This window comes from Engystomops pustulosus, chromosome 1, assembly GCF_040894005.1.
Source record: "Engystomops pustulosus chromosome 1, aEngPut4.maternal, whole genome shotgun sequence".
In the NCBI taxonomy this organism is placed as follows: Eukaryota; Metazoa; Chordata; class Amphibia; order Anura; family Leptodactylidae; genus Engystomops; species Engystomops pustulosus.
The window spans coordinates 172,219,350-172,244,388 of NC_092411.1; the positions used below are offsets into that span (position 1 = coordinate 172,219,350).

Genomic DNA, 25,039 nt, shown 5'->3' on the forward strand with positions numbered 1-25,039 from the left:
CTGCTGCATGGCCCGGCCTCCCCACCCGCTCCAACCCCGTTCGCGCTCCCTCCTCCCCCGCCCGAACAAGCAGACGTCCTCCGCTGCCCCCCCCACGCCCGAACAAGAAGCTGCGCTCCGCTCATTCCCCCTCGCCGCCCAAAGAAACAGCCGTCCTCCGCGAACCCCCGCCTGCGCCGAACAAGCAGCCGTCCTCCGCTCCATCCCCCTCACCGCCCGAACAATCAGCCATCCTCCGCCCCCCCCCCGCCCGAAGAAACAGCCGTCCCGCTCCCCCCGCCCGAAGAAACAGCCGTCCCCGCTCCCCCCGCCCGAAGAAACAGCCGTCCCCGCTCCCCCCGCCCGAAGAAACAGCCGTCCCCGCACTCCCCGCCCGAAGAAACAGCCGTCCCCGCTCCCCCCGCCCGAAGAAACAGCTGTCGCCCCCCCTGCCCGAAGAAGCAGCTGTCCTCCGCTCCCCCCCCCCCCGCCCTAAGAAGCAGCTGTCCTTCGCTCCCCCCCCCCCCGCCCGAAGAAGCAGCTGTCCTCCGCTCCCCCCCCCCGCCCGAAGAAGCAGCTGTCCTCCGCTCCCCCCGCCCGAAGAAGCACTGGTGAAATGAAAGCTGAGCTGTGATTGGTTGCCATGGGCAACTGGAAATATTCTGACTTTCAGACTGCTTGATAAATCTGCCCCAATGTGTATATACTGTGTATATGTGTATATATACATCTACTGTGTATATAATGTGTATATACTGTGTATATGTGTATACATGCATCTACTGTGTATATAATGTGTATATACTGTGTATATGTGTATACATGCATCTACTGTATATATAATGTGTATATACTGTGTATATGTGTATACATGCATCTACTGTGTATATAATGTGTATATACTGTGTATATGTGTATACATGCATCTACTGTATATATAATGTGTATATACTGTGTATATGTGTATATATGCATCTACTGTGTATATAATGTGTATATACTGTGTATATGTGTATACATGCATCTACTGTATATATAATGTGTATATACTGTGTATATGTGTATATATGCATCTACTGTGCATATAATGTGTGTATATGTGTATACATGCATCTACTCTATATATACTGTGTATATGTGTATACATGCATCTACTGTGTATATAATGTGTATATACTGTATTTATATGTATATACTGTGTATAGTTGCATATACTGTATTTATACACGCATATATTTGTATAAGCATATATATGTGCACATTTAAATATATATGATTATGTTTATATGCTGTGTATGTCGTGTGTATGTATATGCTCTGTGTACTGAATGTGTGTTTGTGTGTGTGTATTTCCCGTATGTGTGTGAAAATGCTGTATATACTGAATGTGTGTGTATTTGCTGTATGTGTGTATATTCTGTGTGTATATGGTGTTTTTATACTTCATGTATGTGTACATATGGTCAGTGTATATGTGTGTGATGTATATATACCGTATGTGTGTATATACTTTATGAGTTTGTGTATACTCTGTGTATTAGTGTATAAATGTATATGGATACATAAATGTGTGTGTATACTTGTATATATATGGGTGCAAGCATACCAGTGTAGAACTTTATGTGTGTATATATCAGTGTATAAATGTGGTAGGGGTGAAGGTTTATATAAAGATGTGTTACTGGGGTCGAGGCGGCTGTGTGTAGCTGTGTTACTGGGGGTGAGGCGGCTGTGTTACTGAGGATGAGGCAGCTGTATGTAGCTCTGTTACTGGGGCCAAGGCGGTTGTATGTAGCGGTGTTACTGGGGACGAGGCGGCTGTATGTAGCGGTGTTACTGGGGACGAGGCGGCTATATGTAGCTGTGTTACAGGTGATGAGGCGGCTGTATGTAGCGGTGTTACAGGTGATGAGGCGGCTGTATGTAGCGGTGTTACTGGGGACGAGGCGGCTGTATGTAGCGGTGTTACTGGGGACGAGGCGGCTGTATGTAGCGGTGTTACTGGGGACGAGGCGGCTGTATGTAGCTGTGTTACTGGGGGCGAGGTGACTGTATGTAGCAGTGTTAAAGGGGATGAGGCGGCTGTATGTAGCTGTGTTACTAGGGATGAGGCGGCTGTGTATAGCTGTGTTACTGGGGATGAGGCGGCTGTATGTAGCTGTGTTACTGGGGATGAGGCGGCTGTATGTAGCTGTGTTACTGGGGGATATATATAGCGTCTGTATGTAGCTGTGTTACAGGGGATGAGGCGGCTGTATGTAGCTGTGTTACTGGGGGCGAGGCGGCTGTATGTAGCTGTGTTACTGGGGGCGAGGCAGCTGTATGTAGCTGTGTTACAGGGGATGAGGCGGCTGTATGTAGCTGTGTTACTGGGTGCGAGGCGGCTGTATGTAGCTGTGTTACTAGGGATAAGGTGGCTGTATGTAGCTGTGTTACTGGGGATGAGGCGACTGTATGTAGCTGTGTTACTAGGGATAAGGTGGCTGTATGTAGCTGTGTTACTGGGGATGAGGCGGCTGTATGTAGCTGTGTTACTGGGGATGATGCAGCTGTATGTAGCTGTGTTACTGGGGGCAAGGTGGCTGTATGTAGCTGTGTTACTGGGGGCGAGGTGGCTGTATGTAGCTACGGGGGGCGAGGTGGCTGTATGTCCAGAGTTCTCTGGACCCCAGACTGGGCTGAAGTTTCACCTTCAAACAAGACAATGACCCTAAGCACACAGCTAAAATAACAAAGCAGTGGCTTCATAACAACTCTGCGAGCATTCTTGCCTGGCCCAGCCAGAGCCCTGCCCTAAACCCAATTGAGCATCTCCGGAGAGACTTGAAAATGGCTTCCACCAATTTTCCCCAATCAGACTGAGGGAACTGGAGAGGATGTGCAAGGAAGAATGGCAGAGGATCCCCAAATCCAGGTGTGAAAAACTCCTTGCATCATTCCCAAGAAGACTCATGGCTGTACTAGCTCAACAGGTGCTTCTACTCAACACTGAGGAAAGGGTATGAATACTTTTGAGCATGATATTTCAGTTTTTCTTGTTTAATACATTTGCAAAAATATCTAATTTTTTTTTTTTTCTGGAGCAGCGTGTACATTAATGATTAAAAAAAAATACTTTTTTGATCTTACCAATTGGCGGCAATGAAACAAAGAGTGAAAATTTTAAAGTGGTCTGAAAACTTTCCGTACCTACTGTAGTATGCTTGGTTCTTGTTCTGTTTCTATGTAGTGATCTCGGCTCTGTTAGTGTATCTATGTAGTAAGCTTGAGTCTGGTACAATATCTTTGCAGTAAACCAAGTTACTGCACTTTATTTATGTTGTTTGCTTGGTTCTAGTACTGTATGTAGTTAGTTCAGTTTTAGCTTGGTATGCATGTAGTTTGGTTGTGATTCTGTTTGTGTGTAGTAAGCTTGAGTTTGGTACAGTATCTATGCAATAAGCTTGGTTGTGGAAACATATCATCAACCTTCACAGTGTCCTGGGCCATAATTTCCTTAATCTGTCTATATTGTTTAAACTTCTGTTCGCTGGTTAGGAATCTAGGCTGATTTTGATCTCTTCAACTCCTGCTGATTATTATTCTATTTATTCCTGAGAAATCCTTAGCACCATTTGTTTATAATGGCTTTTTTGACAAAAGTCACAAAATTTATTTAGTGAACACAGAATTCATACTTTGGGCAGATAATTGACAATTACTGTCACAAAATCAATTTTGTGCTCACTCACAAAATTGAGTTTAAAGGAGTTGTCCACTTAAAGCACATTTTAACAAATAATTGATATTGTTTGTGAAATTAAAAGTTATACATTTTTCCAATATACTTTCTGTATCAATTCTTCATAGTGTAGATTTGTACCGTGTTAGCCATGGAGAGCAGAAGAAGAGTGAAGAAATCAGGCGATACCTTTTTGAGGCTAACTGAGTATATTTGATGGTGAGCTTTCGAGAATACTAGTTCTCTTCGTCAGACATGATGTTATGCATGAAACAGAAAACTCACAGCATTTTATACACACTAAACAGTGATCATCAAAGGATATTAAAAAAACCTCTAAAACAACAGATTGATAAAAACAGGGACATCTTATTAACAACAGGATGGCAATAAAAACATTAAAAACCTATGAGGCGAGACACATGAGCCCTGGCTCTTATCTGCTTGTGGCCTCCAGGTCAGAGGTAGGAGGTCATGAAGCTGGCATGAATGTTAAGACCACTTTGCAAGGTGTTGAATCTCCTCATCAATTTATACTCCCATTCTTTCCTTTCCCTCTGTGTCTTAAAATGTCCCATTAAAACAGTAATCTGCAAATCCTCCATAGTGTGGTCCTCTCTGGAGAAATGTGCAGCCACTGGCAGATCTTTCCTTTCATTTTTAATATCAGCTCTGTGTGAGTTCATACGTTGATGGAGTCTCTGACCTGTTTCTCCAACATAAAGGCCTGTGGTTGGACACTGCTGACACATAATAAGGTAGACCACATTAGAGGACCTGCAGGAAAAGGTCCCCTTGATCTGATGTACCTGCTGTGATTGGGGTACAGGTACCTGGTCACCTGTGCGGATGTGCTGGCACGTTTTACATCTGCTTTGCAGGCAGGGTGAGGTAACATTTTCTGATGGGGGTCTCAGGGCACTCCGGACAACCAGTTGTTTCAGGTTTGGTGGTTGCCGGAAGGACAGGAGAGGAGGGACTGGAAATATTTCTTTTAATCTTGTGTCTTTATGCAGAATCGGTTGGAGTTCCTTGGCAATGTGACGCAGGATCTCCAGTTGTGGGCTATAAGTGACTACTAGGGGCACTCTGGCCTCCTGTTGGGTCTCCTTATATTTGAGTAAATCATCTCTGTTGATGGCTGCTGCTTTACCTATTTGGTTATCAGTCACTTTTGGTCTGTAGCCCAACTGGAGAAATTCAGACCTGAGCTCCAGGAGGTGTTTTTCCAGATCTTTTTTGTCTGAACATATACGGTTGTAGCGTATGGCCTGGCTGTATATGATGGATTGTCTGATATGTTTGGGGTGGAAGCTGTTATTTCTCGGGTAGGCCGTTCTGTCTGTAGGTTTATGGAATATAGATGTGGTTAAGTGGCTGTCTTTAATCTGTATGGTGGTATCCAGAAAGTGTATCTCCTTGTCTGAATAGCTTAGTTTCAGATTGATGGTGGGGTGAAAGTTGTTGTAGCCCTCATGGAATTGAATTAGGGCCTCCTCACCTGCAGTCCAGATGATCAGAATATCATCAATATAACGGAGATAGATCATGGGTTTTGTGGTGCATGTGGATAAGTAAGCACCTTCCAGTTCAGCCATAAAAAGATTGGCGTACTGTGGTGCACACCTTGAACCCATCGATGTTCCCATACACTGTAGGTACAGATCCTCTCCAAATGAAAAATAGTTGTGGGTGAGCACAAATTGTATAAGATCTGAGATCAGTTCTGTTGGTAAGTTGTGCTTCTCCATGTGTGCCCGGCATGCTGCTATTCCATCTTTATGGGGGATGTTAGTGTATAAAGATTCCACATCCATGGTGGCCAGAATTGTACCATCAGGAAGTGGGCCTACAGTCTTGAGTTTATTTAAAAGGTCAGTAGTGTCCTGGATGTAGCTAGGAGTATTTCTGACCAGGGGTTTAAGGAGATTTTCCACCCAACCTGAGATACTTTCCGTCAAGGTGCCAATGCCAGAAATAATAGGCCTTCCTGGATTGCCATCTTTGTGTATCTTGGGGAGCATATAGAAACAGCCTGGCCTGGGATCCTCTGGGATGAGAAGGTGGACCTTGTGTTGCATCTCAGTTGAAAACTTCTTGGTCATATCAATAAGTTGCTTCTTGTAGGCCTCTGTTGGATCACTCTCAAGTTTACTATAATGAATGGGGTTGGACAGCTGTCTGTTTGCTTCCTTGATGTTTTTATCAATCTGTTGTTTTAGAGGTTTTTTTTAATATCCTTTGATGATCACTGTTTAGTGTGTATAAAATGCTGTGAGTTTTCTGTTTCATGCATAACATCATGTCTGATGAAGAGAACTAGTATTCTCGAAAGCTCACCATCAAATATACTCAGTTAGCCTCAAAAAGGTATCGCCTGATTTCTTCACTCTTCTTCTGCTCTCCATGGCTAACACGGTACAAATCTACACTACTAGCAACTTGGAAGATACCACAATGTACCGCACAAGAATGGAACTGAAAACCCGGCTTAAAAAGTTTGCACAGCTAAACAGCGACATATTTTTCCTAACAAAATGCAAAAAGGAAGGACTCATCCCTAAAGGCTTCACACTATGCAACCCAACCCGGAATACTTACAACAGTCGATTTGCAGAATGGCTGTGCATACGGACATCTGAAAAACTGCGCAACAACATGATTAAGATTCTCTATAACAACAAGAGGAAAATACAGGAGGAAATACATGCCCTAAAGACACTCCTGGAAAATGATACAGAGGAGATGAAGGACAAACTCCAATTATATTACCATAAACTTCAGGATATGATGATCAACAACAAAAAGAAAAAGCTCCAGAGACTGAGACAAAAAGTCTCCATCACCACAGGCACAAGTGCTGAGCCAGGTCACCAGAGCTGTGTTGTGAACCTTTCCTCCTATGAGCCTGACAAACATGAGATGTCAGTTCTCTCCAAAGGTCTGTCCTTCTGCCCTGCAAGATCTGTGGACAAAATTAAACTCTGCAATGACATGGAGGAATTCTTCAGAAAAATAAGACTCAGAGAATATTTCCATGACAGAGACTCTCCTCACAGCACAGATTTGGAGACAGGACAGTTCAACAGCAACCCAACAAAAAGATCTACCTGGACCCCCAAATCTGGAACCAACTCAACACTGGATACATTGACCACTTCAGAAAAAAAGTGAAAACTGAAATCCTGGGGAAAAGAAAGAAACAAGTAAATAACCTAACCCTGCAGGAACAAAGGGCTATTCAATCATTGAAAGCAAACCCAGATATCATTATAAAACCTGCAGACAAAGGGGGTGCAATAGTCATAATGAATACTTCTGACTATATCAAGGAAGCAAACAGACAGCTGTCCAACCCCATTCATTATAGTAAACTTGAGAGTGATCCAACAGAGGCCTACAAGAAGCAACTTATTGATATGACCAAGAAGTTTTCAACTGAGATGCAACACAAGGTCCACCTTCTCATCCCAGAGGATCCCAGGCCAGGCTGTTTCTATATGCTCCCCAAGATACACAAAGATGGCAATCCAGGAAGGCCTATTATTTCTGGCATTGGCACCTTGACGGAAAGTATCTCAGGTTGGGTGGAAAATCTCCTTAAACCCCTGGTCAGAAATACTCCTAGCTACATCCAGGACACTACTGACCTTTTAAATAAACTCAAGACTGTAGGCCCACTTCCTGATGGTACAATTCTGGCCACCATGGATGTGGAATCTTTATACACTAACATCCCCCATAAAGATGGAATAGCAGCATGCCGGGCACACATGGAGAAGCACAACTTACCAACAGAACTGATCTCAGATCTTATACAATTTGTGCTCACCCACAACTATTTTTCATTTGGAGAGGATCTGTACCTACAGTGTATGGGAACATCGATGGGTTCAAGGTGTGCACCACAGTACGCCAATCTTTTTATGGCTGAACTGGAAGGTGCTTACTTATCCACATGCACCACAAAACCCATGATCTATCTCCGTTATATTGATGATATTCTGATCATCTGGACTGCAGGTGAGGAGGCCCTAATTCAATTCCATGAGGGCTACAACAACTTTCACCCCACCATCAATCTGAAACTAAGCTATTCAGACAAGGAGATACACTTTCTGGATACCACCATACAGATTAAAGACAGCCACTTAACCACATCTATATTCCATAAACCTACAGACAGAACGGCCTACCTGAGAAATAACAGCTTCCACCCCAAACATATCAGACAATCCATCATATACAGCCAGGCCATACGCTACAACCGTATATGTTCAGACAAAAAAGATCTGGAAAAACACCTCCTGGAGCTCAGGTCTGAATTTCTCCAGTTGGGCTACAGACCAAAAGTGACTGATAACCAAATAGGTAAAGCAGCAGCCATCAACAGAGATGATTTACTCAAATATAAGGAGACCCAACAGGAGGCCAGAGTGCCCCTAGTAGTCACTTATAGCCCACAACTGGAGATCCTGCGTCACATTGCCAAGGAACTCCAACCGATTCTGCATAAAGACACAAGATTAAAAGAAATATTTCCAGTCCCTCCTCTCCTGTCCTTCCGGCAACCACCAAACCTGAAACAACTGGTTGTCCGGAGTGCCCTGAGACCCCCATCAGAAAATGGTACCTCACCCTGCCTGCAAAGCAGATGTAAAACGTGCCAGCACATCCGCACAGGTGACCAGGTACCTGTACCCCAATCACAGCAGGTACATCAGATCAAGGGGACCTTTTCCTGCAGGTCCTCTAATGTGGTCTACCTTATTATGTGTCAGCAGTGTCCAACCACAGGCCTTTATGTTGGAGAAACAGGTCAGAGACTCCATCAACGTGTGAACTCACACAGAGCTGATATTAAAAATGAAAGGAAAGATCTGCCAGTGGCTGCACATTTCTCCAGAGAGGACCACACTATGGAGGATTTGCAGATTACTGTTTTAATGGGACATTTTAAGACACAGAGGGAAAGGAAAGAATGGGAGTATAAATTGATGAGGAGATTCAACACCTTGCAAAGTGGTCTTAACATTCATGCCAGCTTCATGACCTCCTACCTCTGACCTGGAGGCCACAAGCAGATAAGAGCCAGGGCTCATGTGTCTCGCCTCATAGGTTTTTAATGTTTTTATTGCCATCCTGTTGTTAATAAGATGTCCCTGTTTTTATCAATCTGTTGTTTTAGAGGTTTTTTTAATATCCTTTGATGATCACTGTTTAGTGTGTATAAAATGCTGTGAGTTTTCTGTTTCATGCATAACATCATGTCTGACGAAGAGAACTAGTATTCTCGAAAGCTCACCATCAAATATACTCAGTTAGCCTCAAAAAGGTATCGCCTGATTTCTTCACTCTTCTTCAATTCTTCATGGTTTTCTAGACTTCTGCTTGCTATCTTCTTGCTGTTATGCAAAAGGAAGCTTCATTGTTTACTTCAAGCAGATAACCTCCAGTCTATGGTGATGTGATGTCACACAGGTGCACGGCTCATTATATCACATAGCTCTGATTACTGTGATTTATAACGAGCCGTGCACCTGTGCGGCATCACATGACCATGGACCACTTTATCTACTGGAAGTAAATGAGGAAGCTTCCTGTTGCATGACAGCAAGCAGACAACATGCCAAAAATCTACAAAACCATAAAGAATTGATACAGAAACTATATTGGAAAATTGTATAACTTACAATATCACAAACAATATTGATTATTTGCTGGAATGCCCTTAAGATGCCAACCCCTTTCCTTCAAGGCCAGCGACAATTAACCATTCTAGGTCCTTAACCCCTTAATGACCGCCGTATCGGCTTTTTACGGCGGTCATTAAAGGGGTATTCTCGTCTCGGCACTCACATTCAGTCTCATTAACCTGCCATATGTAAACATTTCTTCAATTGGACGTTGTTAAAAAAAATGTTCCTGTGTGAAGATAATTTCTCATAAATATAGTCATGTTGTCCCTTAGAAACGAGATGGCTTCCTCGGATACGGCCACCTCTATTGGAGAGATTGCACAAAGAAACAAAAAGTTTTTGTATATGAAATGTCCGGGAGTTACTGCAGGTCCCACAGCCGTCCTGTGGTAATGTTTGCTGAATCCTAATGGTCCGGCAGGACTCTATAACGCAAGTCTGGCCACCGCTGCCAGAGTGTGACGTGGTCGTATCCGAGGAAGCCATCTGGTTTCTAAGGGACAGCATGACTACATTTATGAGAAATTATCTTCACACAGGAACATTTTTTTTATTAACATCCAATTGAAGAAATGTTTACATATGGCAAATGAATTTAATTAAATGTAAATGCCCTGATGGGAATACCCTTTTAAGGGTACTCCTTCTGCCGCGACGCCTTTCTACAGCGGCGCATCGGAAGAAGATTTCGGGACATCGGGTTCGGTTGGTGCTGGTGTCGGGTTGTGATATCACAGCCCAGACCCGGAACTAACACCCGGGATCAGAAAAACTCAGATCCCGGGTGTTTAACCCCTTACACGCCGCGGTCAAGCATGACCGCGGCGTGTAAGTGTCCACACCATGGAACGGACACCCCCCCCCCGGGGTGCTTACCGTGTTATCCGATCCCTCCTGCCTCAGCCCCGGGTTCCGATGAGTGACCCGAGGCTGTCGGCTCCTCTCTGTGCTAGGTTCCGCCTCCTGGCAGGACCCGGCTGTAAGTAACTGAGCATGCTCAGCATCGAATGATCGCTTGTTCAAGCCAAGAAGTAGAAAATGTAAAGAAGTTAAAAAAAAAGATTTACCGTATTTTCCGGACTATAAGTCCGGTGCGCCCTATAGGAGGGCAGCGGACCCTACTTACATAGGTCCCCGCTACCGGAGACAGCAGATCTCCAGCGGGAACTACAGACCACGCGGCACGAACAACTTCTGCCGCGTGGTCTGCAGTTCCCGCTGGAGATCTGCTGTCTCCGGTAGCGGGGACCTATGTAAGTATGCCATTCTCCACCTCCCCCTCAACTTCCCCGCTCACCTTCCCCACGTTCCGCGTCTCGTCTCGGCGTCGCGTCTCGTCCCGTCGGGTCTCCGCTCCGCCCCCGGACCTCCACCACGCCCCCGGACCCTGCGCCTTATGGTCCGATGCGCCTTATATATGGAATTATTCCATATATAAGGCGCATCGGACTGATGCGCCTTATATTCCGGTGCGCCTAATGGCCCGGAAAATACGGGTAGTCATTTTAGAATATAATTAAATAAATAAATAAAATAAAAGTCCCATAATCTCCCCAGTTACACATAAAATGCAAATAAAGTATATAAAACACAAAAACACGTACATATTTGGTATCACCGCGTCCGTATCAATCTGTACAATAAATCTAAATCAATATTGAACCTGCTCAGTGAACGACGTAAAAAAAACTCAAAAAATTTCCCATAATATACAATTTTTCATCAAACATCATCACTAAAAATGTTCTAAATAACATTCACTAATATGATAAGACTGAAAAGATCAACTCTTTTCGCCAAAAAAAGCCCCCAACCAGATCTGACAACAGAAAAATACAGAAGTTATGGCCCTAAAAAGTTGTCAATAGTAAAAACAATGTGATTTTCTCCAATATTGCAGGAAAATTGAGCAAAGATAAAAAAAACTATATAAATGAGGTATCACCACAATCATAGTGAACCAGAGAATAAAGATAAAATATTATTTTTACATTACGGGGAGTGGGGGAAAAAAAATGCTAAAAATCCAAAGTAAAAATTGATGATTTTGTTTGTGTCCCCCTTAAAATAGTTAATAAAATCTCATGAATAAGCTTTAGACTCCCAAAATGAATTATATATACATTGTATCTCATCCCGTAAATAATAAGCCTCATATGTTTGCATTACCAAAAAAAATAAAAATTTATAGGTCGTACAATATGACAATACAAATCTGCTGTGAATGGCGCCTCCATTCATTCTATGCCCGGCCGTGCGCCCATACAGCAGGACACCACCACATATGGGGTATCAGTACACTCGGGAGGAATTGGGCATCAAATGTTGCAGTGCGTTTCATCATTTAATTTAATTGTCCGCAAGGCAGAGAAAAATGACTATTTCCAGGGCACACACCGATCCAAGATTTTGGTAAAACAGATACGATTTTATTCAATCCAATAAAACCTTTATAAAATACAGACAACGCGTTTCGCGTCCTCTCCATCGGACGCTTCATCAGGACTAAATTCACATTACTGATGTCCCCTTAGAGGAAGTGATCTCACAGCCAGTCTACAAATTAACATAATGCATTAAACAGTCCAAAAAGCCTGTTGGGGCATAATAAAATCTATATTCAACAATATCAACTACTCTTAAGAAGCACAAAAATTACTTTTTTTTAAAAAAATGTATACAATAAGAACTCAATGGATCGCTGCGGTGGAACGCAAACAATTTCATTTGGAACGCAAAGGACTGGAAGTGGTCATACCGAGCGGGTCACGTTATCGGGGGAATGATCGGGAAATGGTCACGTGATCCGGGGATCTGTCATCGGTGTTATACATTGTAAACACCCTACGAAGGAGCGAAAGCAGGATCGTGGATGGTAAGTATATAAATCCAGGAAAAAAAGTTAATGTGCCGAGGGGATTAAATAATAGTTTTGTATACTTCATTGAGGCGTTTGGACTCAATGTTTGCATTTTATAAATCGAGTAAATTTCTCTACAGCAGGGGGTCTACTATTATCTGTTGTTATCACTTTGGGGAATATGGTCAACTGGCATAATGGTAAACAGAGTCTCATCTTTTTGATGTTTAAAAAGAATGTGTTTAGAGAGCCCATGTTTAAGGAACCCTTTCCTGATATTGAGCCTAAGGCCGGTGATCCTATCATGCAATTCCTGAGTTGTCCTCCCTATATATTGCAAACCACAAGGACACTCAATTACATAGATGACATAGCTGGACTTGCATGTCATGGATGTTTTAACTGAAAACACTTGAGATGTAACATTCGATTTAAAATGTGTGCTTTTATCTTTGATAGTTAAACAACATAAGCATAGTTTATGGGAGCATTTTCTAATCATAGGGCTACTATCAATGCTGGTACTCGTTTGTTCCCCACTTGTTGTTTTATGTTGTTTTATTAAGCTGGGTGCCAAGATATTTTTTAAAGTAGATGCACGTCTGTAAGTGACCTTTGGTTTGGCAGGCAGTACTTTACTTAGAACCTGATCTTTTTGCAGAATGTACCAATGTTTGTTGAGTATATTAGTTATTTCTCTAAATTTGTCATTGTAACGGGTGACAAAATTCAAAGAATGATCTACCGTCAGGATGGGACTTTGTTTAGTTTGTGGTGGATGTTTAGTGGTCAAACAGTCTTGTTGAGTGAGAGAGACTGTTTTTTGATAAGCCTGTTTGAGAATCCACATGGGATATCCCTTTTCTAAAAAACGCTCTTTTAGAATAATGGATTGTTGCTTAAATACAAGAGGGTCAGTACAATTTTTCTGACCCTCTTGTATTGGCTGTACGGTACAGGCAGTCCCCGGGTTACATACAAGATAGGTTCTGGAGATTTGTTCTTAAGTTGAATTTGTATGTAAGTCGAAACTGTATATTTTATAATGGAAGTTCTAGACAATTTTTTTTTTTTGCCCCAGTGACAATTGGAGTTTCAAAATTTTTGGTGTAATTGGACCAAGAATTATCAATAAAGTTTCATTACAGACATCTTACAGCTGATCATTGGAGTCTGGGACTATAGTAAAGCATCCAGAGAGCTTCACCAGAGGTCACAGTGGGCAGAGGGGTCCGTCTGTAACTATGGGTTGTCTGTAAGTCGGGTGTCCTTAAGTAGGGGACCGCCTGTATATTATTTTTCCATTTTCTATAATGTAAACTATCATAGTTTAAATAACTGTTAGTGTCTACCTTCTAGGTAGGTTGACGTGTAAATAGAATGATTTCTGATGTATAGGGTCAGGTAAAGAAATGTGATGGAATCTGTTTGATGCTCGGCAGAAAAAGAGATTCCCCATTCGTTTTCACAGAGATATTTGGAAAAGCCAATAGCGTCATTTGCTGATCCCGTCCAGAGTAAGATCAAGTCATCGATATATCGTCGGTAAAAATAAATATACTGTTTAAAAGGGTGGTCCGATAATATATACTTAGTTTTGAAGGCCCCCATAATTAAATTTGCATAGGCAGGGGCTAATTTTGTGCCCATAGCTGTTCCACATTTTTGGTGAAACACAGAGGTGTTATATGTGAAAAGGTTGTTCTCTAAGATTAGAGTAAGGCTATATTCACACTGCCGTTGCCCGCCCGTACCGTAGCGGGCAACGGCAGTGTACGGGGAGAGGAGGAGGAGGTGAGCGCAGCTCACCCCCGCCCCTCTCCATAGCAACCTATGGCGCACGGCGCCGTATTACGGGAAAAGATAGGACAGGTCCTATCTTTTTCCCGGGTACGGAACGGTACGGTGCCGCACGTGTGCTGCACCGTACCGCTCCCGTAGGGTGCCGTGCGCCCATAGAAGTATATGGGGGACGTATATCGGCCGTATATACGTCGGCCGTATATACGTCCCCCATACGTTAGTGTGAATGTAGCCTAAGTAATTGAAGGAGAAAAGACCTAAAATTAGCTGTAAGGGATGTGTCTGTGTTGAGATACGATTCTACACATTTAATTCCGATTTTATGTTGTATCTTAGAATAGAGGGCTGTAACGTCTAACGTGAGGAAGGAAAATACAGCCGGTGGTTCTAGACTGTGTAGATCGCTGATAAGCTGGTTGGAATCTTTTAGGTAACTGGGGAGTTTTACAACGTATGGTTGGAGGTGTAGATCCACATAATGGGAAATGTTACTAGTTGCTGATCCCATACTAGCAATAATGGGAAGTCCGGGTGGGGTTTCACAATTCTTGTGGATCTTAGGGAGAAAGTAAAAGTGTGACATTGAAGGAAAAGGGATAAAAAGAAATTTATGCTCATCTTTCGTAATAATATTTGATGATATAGAGAGGGGATAGGGTCGACAAAGATCTCAACGTAATAATTAGAATCAGATAGGATGTGTCTAGATTCTTGTTTGTAATGAGTGTGGGTTAAAATGACCATTCCTCCACCTTTATCGGCGGGGCGAAACACAATATCCTTGTTAACTGCAAGTTTTTTAAGGGCAAACGTTTCCCCCCAAATTTTTATTTTTATCTTTATTTTGTGCCGTCACGGACAGAGCATCTGTTATATTCTTGTTGTTCATAAGGGATTTAAAATCATCTTGTACCATATCCTGAAAAACTTTAATAAAATGGCCCTGATTATGTAGAGGGTAGAATTTAGATTTATTTTTTATAGTGGAGGTGGGGGTGGGAGTAACCTCAGGTGGTCTGGGGTCACAGATAGAGGTATCTGGTGATCCAGATAGGGGTTCATTGGTTGGGAACTCTTGCTGTTCAGCTGTTAAATTTTTTTGCTTATCAGACAAAGTAAAATGATGTTTAATAGTGAGCTTTCTAATAAATGTGTTAATGTCGAGAAATAGTTCAAAATCATTCGGGGCCTGATTTGGGGCAAAATGATAGCCCTTTTGATAAAAGAGATATGTCATCAGGAGTCAAAGTAAGATCTGTTAGATTAAGGATCTTTACTGTGCTCCTCGATGGAGGAGGTTGTTTGTTTTTTACTTTATTTGTCCTCCTCTTGATCCCCGTTTGTTTTTTTTTGTTTCTTTTGCTGGTGGAGGGGCTGAAAAAAAGATTCTATATTCTTGTTCTTTGAAGATTTCGAGGATAATAAATGGATAGTATTTTGCGCATCACTGGCGGTGGGAGCTGAAAGTGGGGCACTAGGAGGACCAGGGTCTGCAGGGCCAGGGTGGTGTGCACAAGAATAAGTGCTAATATTCAACAAATCCTCCTGTGTACTGGTAAGTGGCGGGCTGTGGGGAGGGGGGGACCTTTTGATCAGGGTTCCTAGCGTGTCCAGGCTCTCCCTGATTTTTATCGGCATATTCGCCGCAGATTTCAGGTCGGACAGACTGTGAATGTCTTGTCGGAGCTGACGGACCATATCAGTAAAGAGTAGATCTCTTTGTTTTCTGGTTACCACAGTCGGGTCCTGAGGTACATTATGGGGAAGAACTAACATCGGTGTAGTGGATTTATGACCGGAATCTTTTTTGTCGGTGTCCACTTCTAACCCTTCGTATCTATTACTATGTATAGGGATGGTTGCCAGAATTCCTTGAATGTTAGGTGAGGGTGAAGGTGAAGCCTTCTCTTTGTTACCCTGATGTCTAGAAAAATGCGGTCTCCCTCGTAAGTGAGTGGGATTTAGATGGTAGAGTGCTAGGAGATGTGGACTCATTGTTTGAATGGGACTGTTGTGTATTAGGTGGATGGTCTCTCTGGTAGTTTCTAGTATTTTTTTTAGTTTTGTGCCAGGTCCTATATCCTGGGTTAAGTTTGTCCTGTCTGTCTCGATTGAGTTTATTAGCTTTCTTATAAATCAAATCATTCTCCATTTTATGGAGCCTATTGCTAATATTTTTTATTAATTTTAATAAAATCCTTATGTGTCTTATAATATTCAAGCTGCGCAGAGAGAATGTGAATCTTCTTAATTGCATCATGGCAAATAGAGCTCCTTTTATCTTTAATAAGGATTATGATGTTTTCAGAAAACTTATTTAGCAAATTTTCCCCACATTGGGAGAAATTGCGGTCATCTGGGAAAGTAGATAAAAAGCAGGGACTTAGGCCCCGATGGGCAAGACTCTCCTGAATATAAATTACCAGAAACATAATGTCAACAGAATGTTGGAGTTCCTCTTTCAGAGCATCCTCGAGGTTGTGGAACAAGTTTAACATAGATCTTGTCTCTTCTTCGTCAAAAGTTCCACAGTTCCCCGTGGGGTCAGAGGTTGGAGTATTCCTACTCATGGAAAGTTGTTGAGCCTGTTTGATTGGCGATCTTTAAAATAATTCATCTTGTTGTAGAGGTGGAGGGGTACGAGGTGCAGCTATAGATCTTTGCTTCGGAGCCCGGATCACAGATAGATGGGAAACTCCCCCGGAGGCCGTCAAAAAGAAAAACAAGCGCTCCCTGGTGCAATAAATTTTGGGATACCCCAAGTGCGTCTTTATAAATAAGGTATCACGCTCACCTTTAGTAGTTGTAGAACACATCGGGTGCTGCCTAGTCCACACCAGACGTATGCCACGGGCGACAAGAGCATCAATTGTCCGCAAGGCAGGAGTACACTACCTTCCTCGCAGGTCAGAGAAAAATGACTATTTCCAGGGCGCACACCGATCCAAGATTTTGGTAAAACAGATACGATTTATTATAATGTGAATTTAGACCTGATGAAGCGTCCGATGGAAAGGACGTGAAACGTGTTTGCTGTATTTTAAACCGGTTTTATTGGATTGAATAAAATCGTATCTGTTTTACCAAAATCTTGGATCGTGTGCACCCTGGAAATAGTCATTTTTCTCTGACCTGCGAGGAAGGTAGTGTACTCCTGCCTTGCGGACAATTGATGCTCTTGTCGCCCGTGACATATGTCTCTGGTGTGGACTAGGCAGCACCCGATGTGTTCTACAACAGTGTTGTGCCTGCATGCACAACTACTAAAGGTGAGCGTGATACCTTATCTATAAAGACGCACTTGAGGTATCCCAAAATTTATTGCACCAGGGAGTGCTTGTTTTTCTTTGTTCTAGTATCATTTAATTTATTCTGAAACTGTCAGTTTTGGCCTAAATGAATATATTTTCCAAAAAAATTTGTTTCTTAATCGCAGGTCCATATTGTTTTAATTCATGTGAAACACTTAAAGGGTTAATAGACTTAATAGAAGTTGTTTTTTGGGTAGTTTTACTTTTTGTCTGGAAAGCAGAACATTTCAAACTTGGAAAATGAAGAATTTTTACAAACTTTTGCCAAATTTTCATTTTTTTTCAGAATGAAAAGGAAAACTTATCACTTAAATTTTGTAACTAACATGATGTACAATGTTCCGAAGCGTTCCGAAGTTACAACCAATTATCGTGAGACATGTCAGATTTGAAAAATCGAGTCTGGTCATTAAGGTGGAAACTAGTGTCGGTGATAAGGGGTTAAAAAGCGTGTGCTGGCTGGATTCCATGGAGCAGGGATGGGACTCCTGGCATCATAGCAAAATATGACTTGTTTGCCGGTAGAAACACACCAAACTAAGGTAGCGTGCATACTTGTTTGCACTAATTGTCTTTGTAGAAATAACAATAAACATTCTTCTTGGGGAATGGCTTTTTTAAGCAATGTTATGTTATGCCAAACTCTATGTCTCTGTATAAATTGCTTAGAAATGTACCCTTGCAAAGACAGATACAGTGCATATAAGACCCTGGTAAGATGAACCCTGCTACCTCAAACCCGAAATATAGATCTGTTTTAGTTATTAAGTGAGTCTTGCTGAATTACTGTGTCATGCTCAAGTATGCCACGTGAGACATACAACGTATGGGCCTTTAATTCTAGCATGTACTAGCATGTAAAAGACATATATCCTACAATGACATATTAATTAAGCATTTAGCATTCTACCAAATATCAAGTTATTGAATCTGAAAGCAATTATCACACATACAGTAATTAAAATTGAAAGTGATAAATATCAATCTTTTGTTTATGCTGAAATATGTTCATGATAATAATATCCTTTAAAATTTACCTGGTCTTCAGTCAAGAGAATTAGTCTTGTCACCATTATGTTGACTAAGTTACCCAGACTTGAGTCCTGAAAAAGTTTGGCAACCTGACCTCCAGGAAAAAAGAAAACATCAGTCTTAAAATCAATGGAAAAAAGTCAGAAGATAAAAGGAGAAAATGCCATACCGCCTCCCCTTTAAAGTTCCTTTTTTTGTGACCAATTTTTCTCCCATTTGAAGGACATCTAACACCAGATTTCTGGTGGTAGAATGTCCTAAATAGCGTTTTTATTGTTGGAAATAATAACTCAATAAACGCGCCGGAGGTGCTCAGGCTGACGGCGCCGGAGGGCCTCTTGGCTTCCCTATGAACTGATATATTCAGGCGTGTGCTCTCTCCTAGTTCCCCAGCAGACAGCAGGAGGAGGCTTGCAGCAGAGTGAACATATTAAAGTCCTGGAGCCTGAGCACCTCAAGTTGCAATAAAGAAGCCGAATTACATGTAAAACACTCTCCCCCTACCATCCCCTAGACATAACGAGCAGCCTATTTAGGATACTCTACCACCAGTAATCTATTGGTTGATGTCCTTTAAAACTCCTTTCATCATAGCAACATATGATGCACAGAGTCCCTGCCTTCTGGTGTAACAGGACCAAACTGTAATCATGATTTCAGTCTGGTGCTACTGTCTTGCAGGGAAGTAGGGACTCGATTCATCATTTATCACTAGAATGCATGGTGTCGCATCTCTTACACTCTGGTCAGTCCGTGAAACAGGGTGCTGCACAGTCTGCAAGTCACAGACATTTCAAAGCTGTGTGAATGAGCCCTAATTCTGTGAATTGAACTACAAAAGAAATTGCAGAACCTGCCTTAAAATAGCCATTCTTTGGACATTTTTGGATGCATCTTATATTATATGGATTTGGTCAATGAAATACCAGCAAGAAGGTTTGAAGGGTTATTCTCATTTCGGCAAATTAATGATATTGTTTGTATTATGAAATATTATACAATTTTCCAATATTCGTTTTATATCAATTCCTAATGATTTTCTAGATCTCTTCTCGCTAGTATTCTATGTTTAGAATGGTTACACATGTGCACAGCGTGTTAGTATCATAGAGAGTAAGCAGAGCCCTGTGTTAGAATGAGCGGTGCATCTGTGTGACCGTGGTCAAAATTCTATCTACTGGAAAAACAAACAAAGAATCTATCTATAGAAGGAAACAAGCAGGGATCCAGAAAACTGTGAGGAATCGATATAGAAAGTATATTGGAAAATTGTATAACTATTCATTATTCAAACAATAACATTCATTTGCTGAAATGGGAATACCCCTTTAAGTTTCTCACTAAAGGGGTAAATGGAAAAGGGAACCAGGTTTATGCATTATAATCAGAGAGAGGTGGTGCCTGCATCAGAAATGAGAGGGGGAGCCATGCCAGAAATTAAAAATGAAAGAGAGGGTCATGCTGGTGACACTGAATGATTCATTGACCTAGACTCAAGGGATGGTAGTGGTGACCATGTTGGTTATGAGAAATAGTATGCATGCTGAGATTTGCAGATTTTCAGAGGTACCATGGTATGGTCCTAGGATGATTTGGCCATCCATCTTGAACATGGAAATTTATAGTTAATAAAAGAAAAAAAACCAACAAAAAAGAGAGGCAACTGTGGATGGCACCTCTGTTAATAATGTGTGGACTCCGAGGTGATGAAAATTAGAGGTGCACCTGATAGATTCTTGAATTCTTAGCATATAAAACTCTACTATGAGGCAGAGAATTTCCTTAGCCACACAAAGATAGGGGGCCTTTTTAGATATGCTACGTGTACTGGTAGGAGGAGTAGAAATTGCAGCCGCTCCCACAGCTCAGGGAACAGGTACACAAGAAGGTCCGGTTATAAACAAAATATTGTAAAATTGAAAAAATGAAGAGCTATAGTGGGGAGCTAAAGAATACTTCCAAGACGTGCCAAAATACACATAGAGCCACTGAAATAAGTATATCCAATTTATTCTGACCTAACCAGTTGCATAAAACAATACAAAAATAGTAACATAAAAAGTACTTAAACTGTCCTATGACACATTTTGGGTGCTTAACCCTTTTTCAAATTAAGGACAAGATATACTGACCTTCTATTGATTTTATCGCTTTTGTTTTGCTTATGTAACAGATCCAGATCCGAATACAACCAATTTTTCACAAGTACCCTGTGAAGTAGATTCCTAATGAGCGCTGATTCAATCTACTCCGTTGAGGAGATCAGCTTTTATTCACTATTTTATCTCGGAGGTAGTTCTAGTTCCCCTTTGTCTTTACTTTTTACCCAATATTTTATATTATTTGTTCTAAAATCGTGTCTATCCCTATTCAGCTTACCTAGTTTCTTTTTTAAAACATCTTTCTCAAACAGTTCTATACTCAGTGTTCGTTTTTTATAGTATTTAGTGTATGTAGTACTCTGTTCATATGGTGGTAAATTAGCCAAAATGTCATCTATTTTTTCCGCACAAACTCTCGATAGAGACAGCCTCTTAGTGCACAAACATTTCAATAAAGAAATAGAGCATTCATGTAAAATTGCATCCCAACTATCTACAAACAATGGATAATTTTAACAGCTGGTTCAGGACAGTGTCTCAAACCTCTGGGGATGATATTACACTCATGCTCAAGCGAATTTGAAGTGCAATAAATTTATACGAAAATTAACATTAGAGAGGAATTTTAATCTACTCAATACCAATAGAATGGAGTCTGAAAATAATGACCCAAATAATATTATCTTGGAGCCTAATCCAACTACAACAGATGTACTCTCTGTGCATACTAACCTGAAAACAAAATCAGTGTTTTATCCATTACACCACAAAGGAAACTTTGTTGAAACATTCTATTCCCTGGTATCCCACAAATTTCAGAATCTATACTCTCAATATGACACTAATGTAAATGAGAAAAGAAAGAACAACATGAAAGAGAGAATAGTGTTAAAGAATCTAGCTACTAGAGATGATCTGGTCAATAAATCAGCAGACAATGGAGGGGGTGGGGGTAGTTATCCAACATAGGATAGACCAGTGATGGCGAACCTTTTAGACACAGAGTTCCCAAACTACAACCAAAACTTACTTTTATGTTGCAAAGTGCCAAGATGACATTTTAAGCAGTAACCTATTGATCCCAACTGTATCATAAGTCTTAATCGTATTGGTGTTCTGAGGACACCAATACAATAGAAAGAAAATTTGGATTGTAGCTTCCTTCCAGGGTCCACTGAAGAGGAAGAATCAGGAGACCCAGAGTAGGAGCTCCAACCATAATCCATTTCTATCCATACCTTCTCGCTTCTTGTGTAGTCCTGGCAGCCAAGAAGGTGTTGCTTTAAAATAGTTTTGGACTGCAGGAGGAAACCTTGAGTCATGTCTAGCAAATTTTGTGCTGGGGTGAAGGCCTGGGTGCCCACAGAAAGGGCTCTGAGTGCCACCTCTGGCACCCGTGGCATAGGTTTGCCACCACTGGGATAGACCATGTCTCAGAGGCTGTTTGGTGGTTGTCAGATACCGAATTTTATCCTAAACTAGATTTTGATCCTACCCTTAAATTTAAACTGGAACTCTACAGCTTCCTAGATGCAGGTTTATCTACTGGCATCCTAAATAAGAAAGAACATCAGTATTTGAGAGTAAAGGGACCAACGGTTGTGCCGAAGGTTCATAAAAATCAGACCAAACCCCCTGGCAGGCCCATTATTTCAGAGATTAACTTACTTACGTCTAATTTATCCCATTACTTCAATCTCTACCTCCAAAAGTATATAAAAGCACTACATTCATTTTTGTTGGACACATCTGATTTAATTAGACATTTTATCAAACATAAATGGGATAAATCATTCTTGTTTATCACCATGGATATTACTTCCCTATATACTAAAATCCCTCATGACTTGGGAGTTAATGCCATATCCCATTTCCTCAATAAGGATCCTACTATTGTAGACCAACAAACTAATTTTCTTCTGAGGGCAACCTCCTTTATCCTAAAACACAACTTTTTTTGAACAAGGTTTTTTCGGTTTCAACCCAAGAGGCTTGCCTCCAGCCCAGAAGTAAAGATGCTGATATTAAACAAATTACGTTAATGTCATCACTACATTTTGCACTGATAGCCAAAAGATTCTGAGTATTTTAAAGAAGCTGGGACGTTCTAATGCATGATCCATATTTAAAGGAAGTTATTTCCAAAAATCCACGCCTAATATTTAGGAGATCACATACCCTCAAAAACATCCTGACACCGAGCCTTCAATGCTTAAAGGTGACAAAGAATCCCCAGTTGTCTTTTTCCCAAAAGTAGTAGGGAGTTTTAGATGGGGCCACAGTAGTCTGGAAAATGCTTTTTGAGGATACAGATAATAGAAATCTCCCACAAAATAAACCCTTAAAGTTTAATGCCCAGAAAATATTATTATGTCCATATTGAGAATTGCTTGCTATATCAGTATTAATATTGTATTTAGAGAAGGGGATCCATACACATATTTATTTGTCTTTATTTATTTATTTTCTAGATGCACTTACAGTATTTATATTTGCAATCAATCAAATTTTTTTGTATTTTGTATTATTCTTTTAATGTACCCCCTATTTTAGATACTTACAATTCTAATTCATTTTGTGTTTTATTCAGACGTACGTTACTATGTCTACACTAGTAACACTTCCGATCCCACTATACTAGGATACTGACTCCGCTTGCGCAACAGTTCGCTGGAAATTCTGGCATGATGTTCAGTGTAATGCGCAGGCGTGCTCAGCCGTGCTCAGCGTGCTCTGCATCTCGTATCTTGTAAGTACTATGTTTTATGCATTTTTTATTATGTAACTGACCAGGTATTTAAGGTTAGAAAGTTCGTATATCATAATCATTCTATTTGTCCTTAATTTGAAAAAGGGTCAAAATGCGTCATAGGAATTTTTATGTAACTATTTTTGTATGTTTTATGCAACCAGTTATATTGGAATAAATTGGATATACTTATTTTAGTGGCTCCATGTGTATTTGGTACGTCTTGGAAGTGTTCTTTATCGCCCAACCATAGCTCTTCACTTTGCAATTTCCAATATATATATATATATATATATATATATATAATTTTTTTTTAACATGAAAAAAGAGGGAGCTACACATGATTGTGTTTTTTTTTTCATCCGGGATAACTTGAGTACAGTATCCACAGTATCCAGTATCCCATCTATTTCTCTGTGAAAAATCAATGGATTGCTTTGTTTACAGTATATCCTAATGTAGGTTATATTAATAGTTAGTGTGTAATTACTTACAATGTTCATGATAGCGAGTATGTACTGTTCGATGTCTCTTCTTCCATGATAACCAATCATCATTTTGTCAGCAACAACCAGAGTCTCCACATATCTCTCTGTGCTAACTGATCGTTTAAGTGGAAGAGGCCCCCGTTTCGTTTGATTAGATGTTGATCTTGGTGGAGGCATTTGATTTCTTAACCACCAGTGGCGGTCCCTCCATGGTTTGTCATCTATTGGAAAACAGTTTAACAGTTTAACTAATTCTCAGCAAGTCACTGTTCTGTTTTGGCCACTTGTACATATCTGATAAGGAAATTACAACTAGACCTTAAATAGAATTTTTATAGCAGTGCTAATCTGCAGCACTTGACAGTGACTGCAAGAAACTTAGGATCATTGTCTTTCAGTGCTGGGACCTCTAGATAAAATCTGTATGTAAGCAGTATATATATATATATATATATATATATATATATATATATATATATATACATGAAGTGTACCCCTTATCAGCAGGAAACCTACTCTGCTTCTTCAGTTTACTTCAGCACTCTAAAACACATTGAACATCCTGTATGTGGATATTAGGAAAAATTGTGTCCTCCAAAAAGGATAAGGTAAATAAGCATTATAAAAGTTAGTAAAATAAATATATAAATACAGCATTTAGACACGCTGTATTTTTGGCCTAATTACCTGTAATGCAGAGGTGTGTTTTAAAAGTGTGGTTAGTCTATAAGCTTTTTAGTAGACTTGGATCCAGCTACAGGATTTGGACATCAATGCTTGAAAGTTTAAAACTTCATGCTTTTATTAACGGACCTTGGTCTTGAATACAAAAGAATCTCTTTCAGCGTAACAGTTTAAAAGGTATATACATCAGCAACGCGTTTCAAACGCACTATGCGTCCTTCCTCATGGCTGTATACAGCCATGAGGAAGGACGCATAGTGCGTTTGAAACGCGTTGCTGATGTATATACCTTTTAAACTGTTACGCTGAAAGAGATTCTTTTGTATTCGAGACCAAGGTCCGTTAATAAAAGCATGAAGTTTTAAACTTTCAAGCATTGATGTCCAAATCCTGTAGCTGGATCCAAGTCTACTAAAAAGCATGCAGCAAATCCTCCTGGTCCAGGAGGGGATTTTCAGCACGGAAAAGACATCCACATGCAACACTCGGTGAGCAGATTTTGTACTTTTTATCATTCATTTATGTGAGTTAGTCTATAAGCTTGTCTGCTCCTGGAACAAATCTGTTGTGTAAGAATGTTTATTTGTTTGGAATTAAGTGCAGTAGACTTT

At 40.9% G+C, this 25,039-nt stretch overlaps 1 protein-coding gene across 5 annotated transcripts in view; it reads right to left on the bottom strand.

The window, feature by feature from the left end:
• Positions 1 to 25,039, bottom strand: part of ADAMTS10 (ADAM metallopeptidase with thrombospondin type 1 motif 10) — a 296,280-nt gene that overhangs the window by 183,149 nt on the left and 88,092 nt on the right. For all 5 annotated transcript variants that reach the window (XM_072113884.1, XM_072113881.1, XM_072113882.1 and 2 more), the window contains 2 exons: positions 23,751 to 23,965; positions 18,411 to 18,494 (listed from right to left, as the gene is read on the bottom strand). In XM_072113884.1, coding sequence (XP_071969985.1) covers positions 18,411 to 18,494; positions 23,751 to 23,965 — 299 coding nt within the window. The remainder of the gene's footprint in view (positions 1 to 18,410; positions 18,495 to 23,750; positions 23,966 to 25,039) is intronic.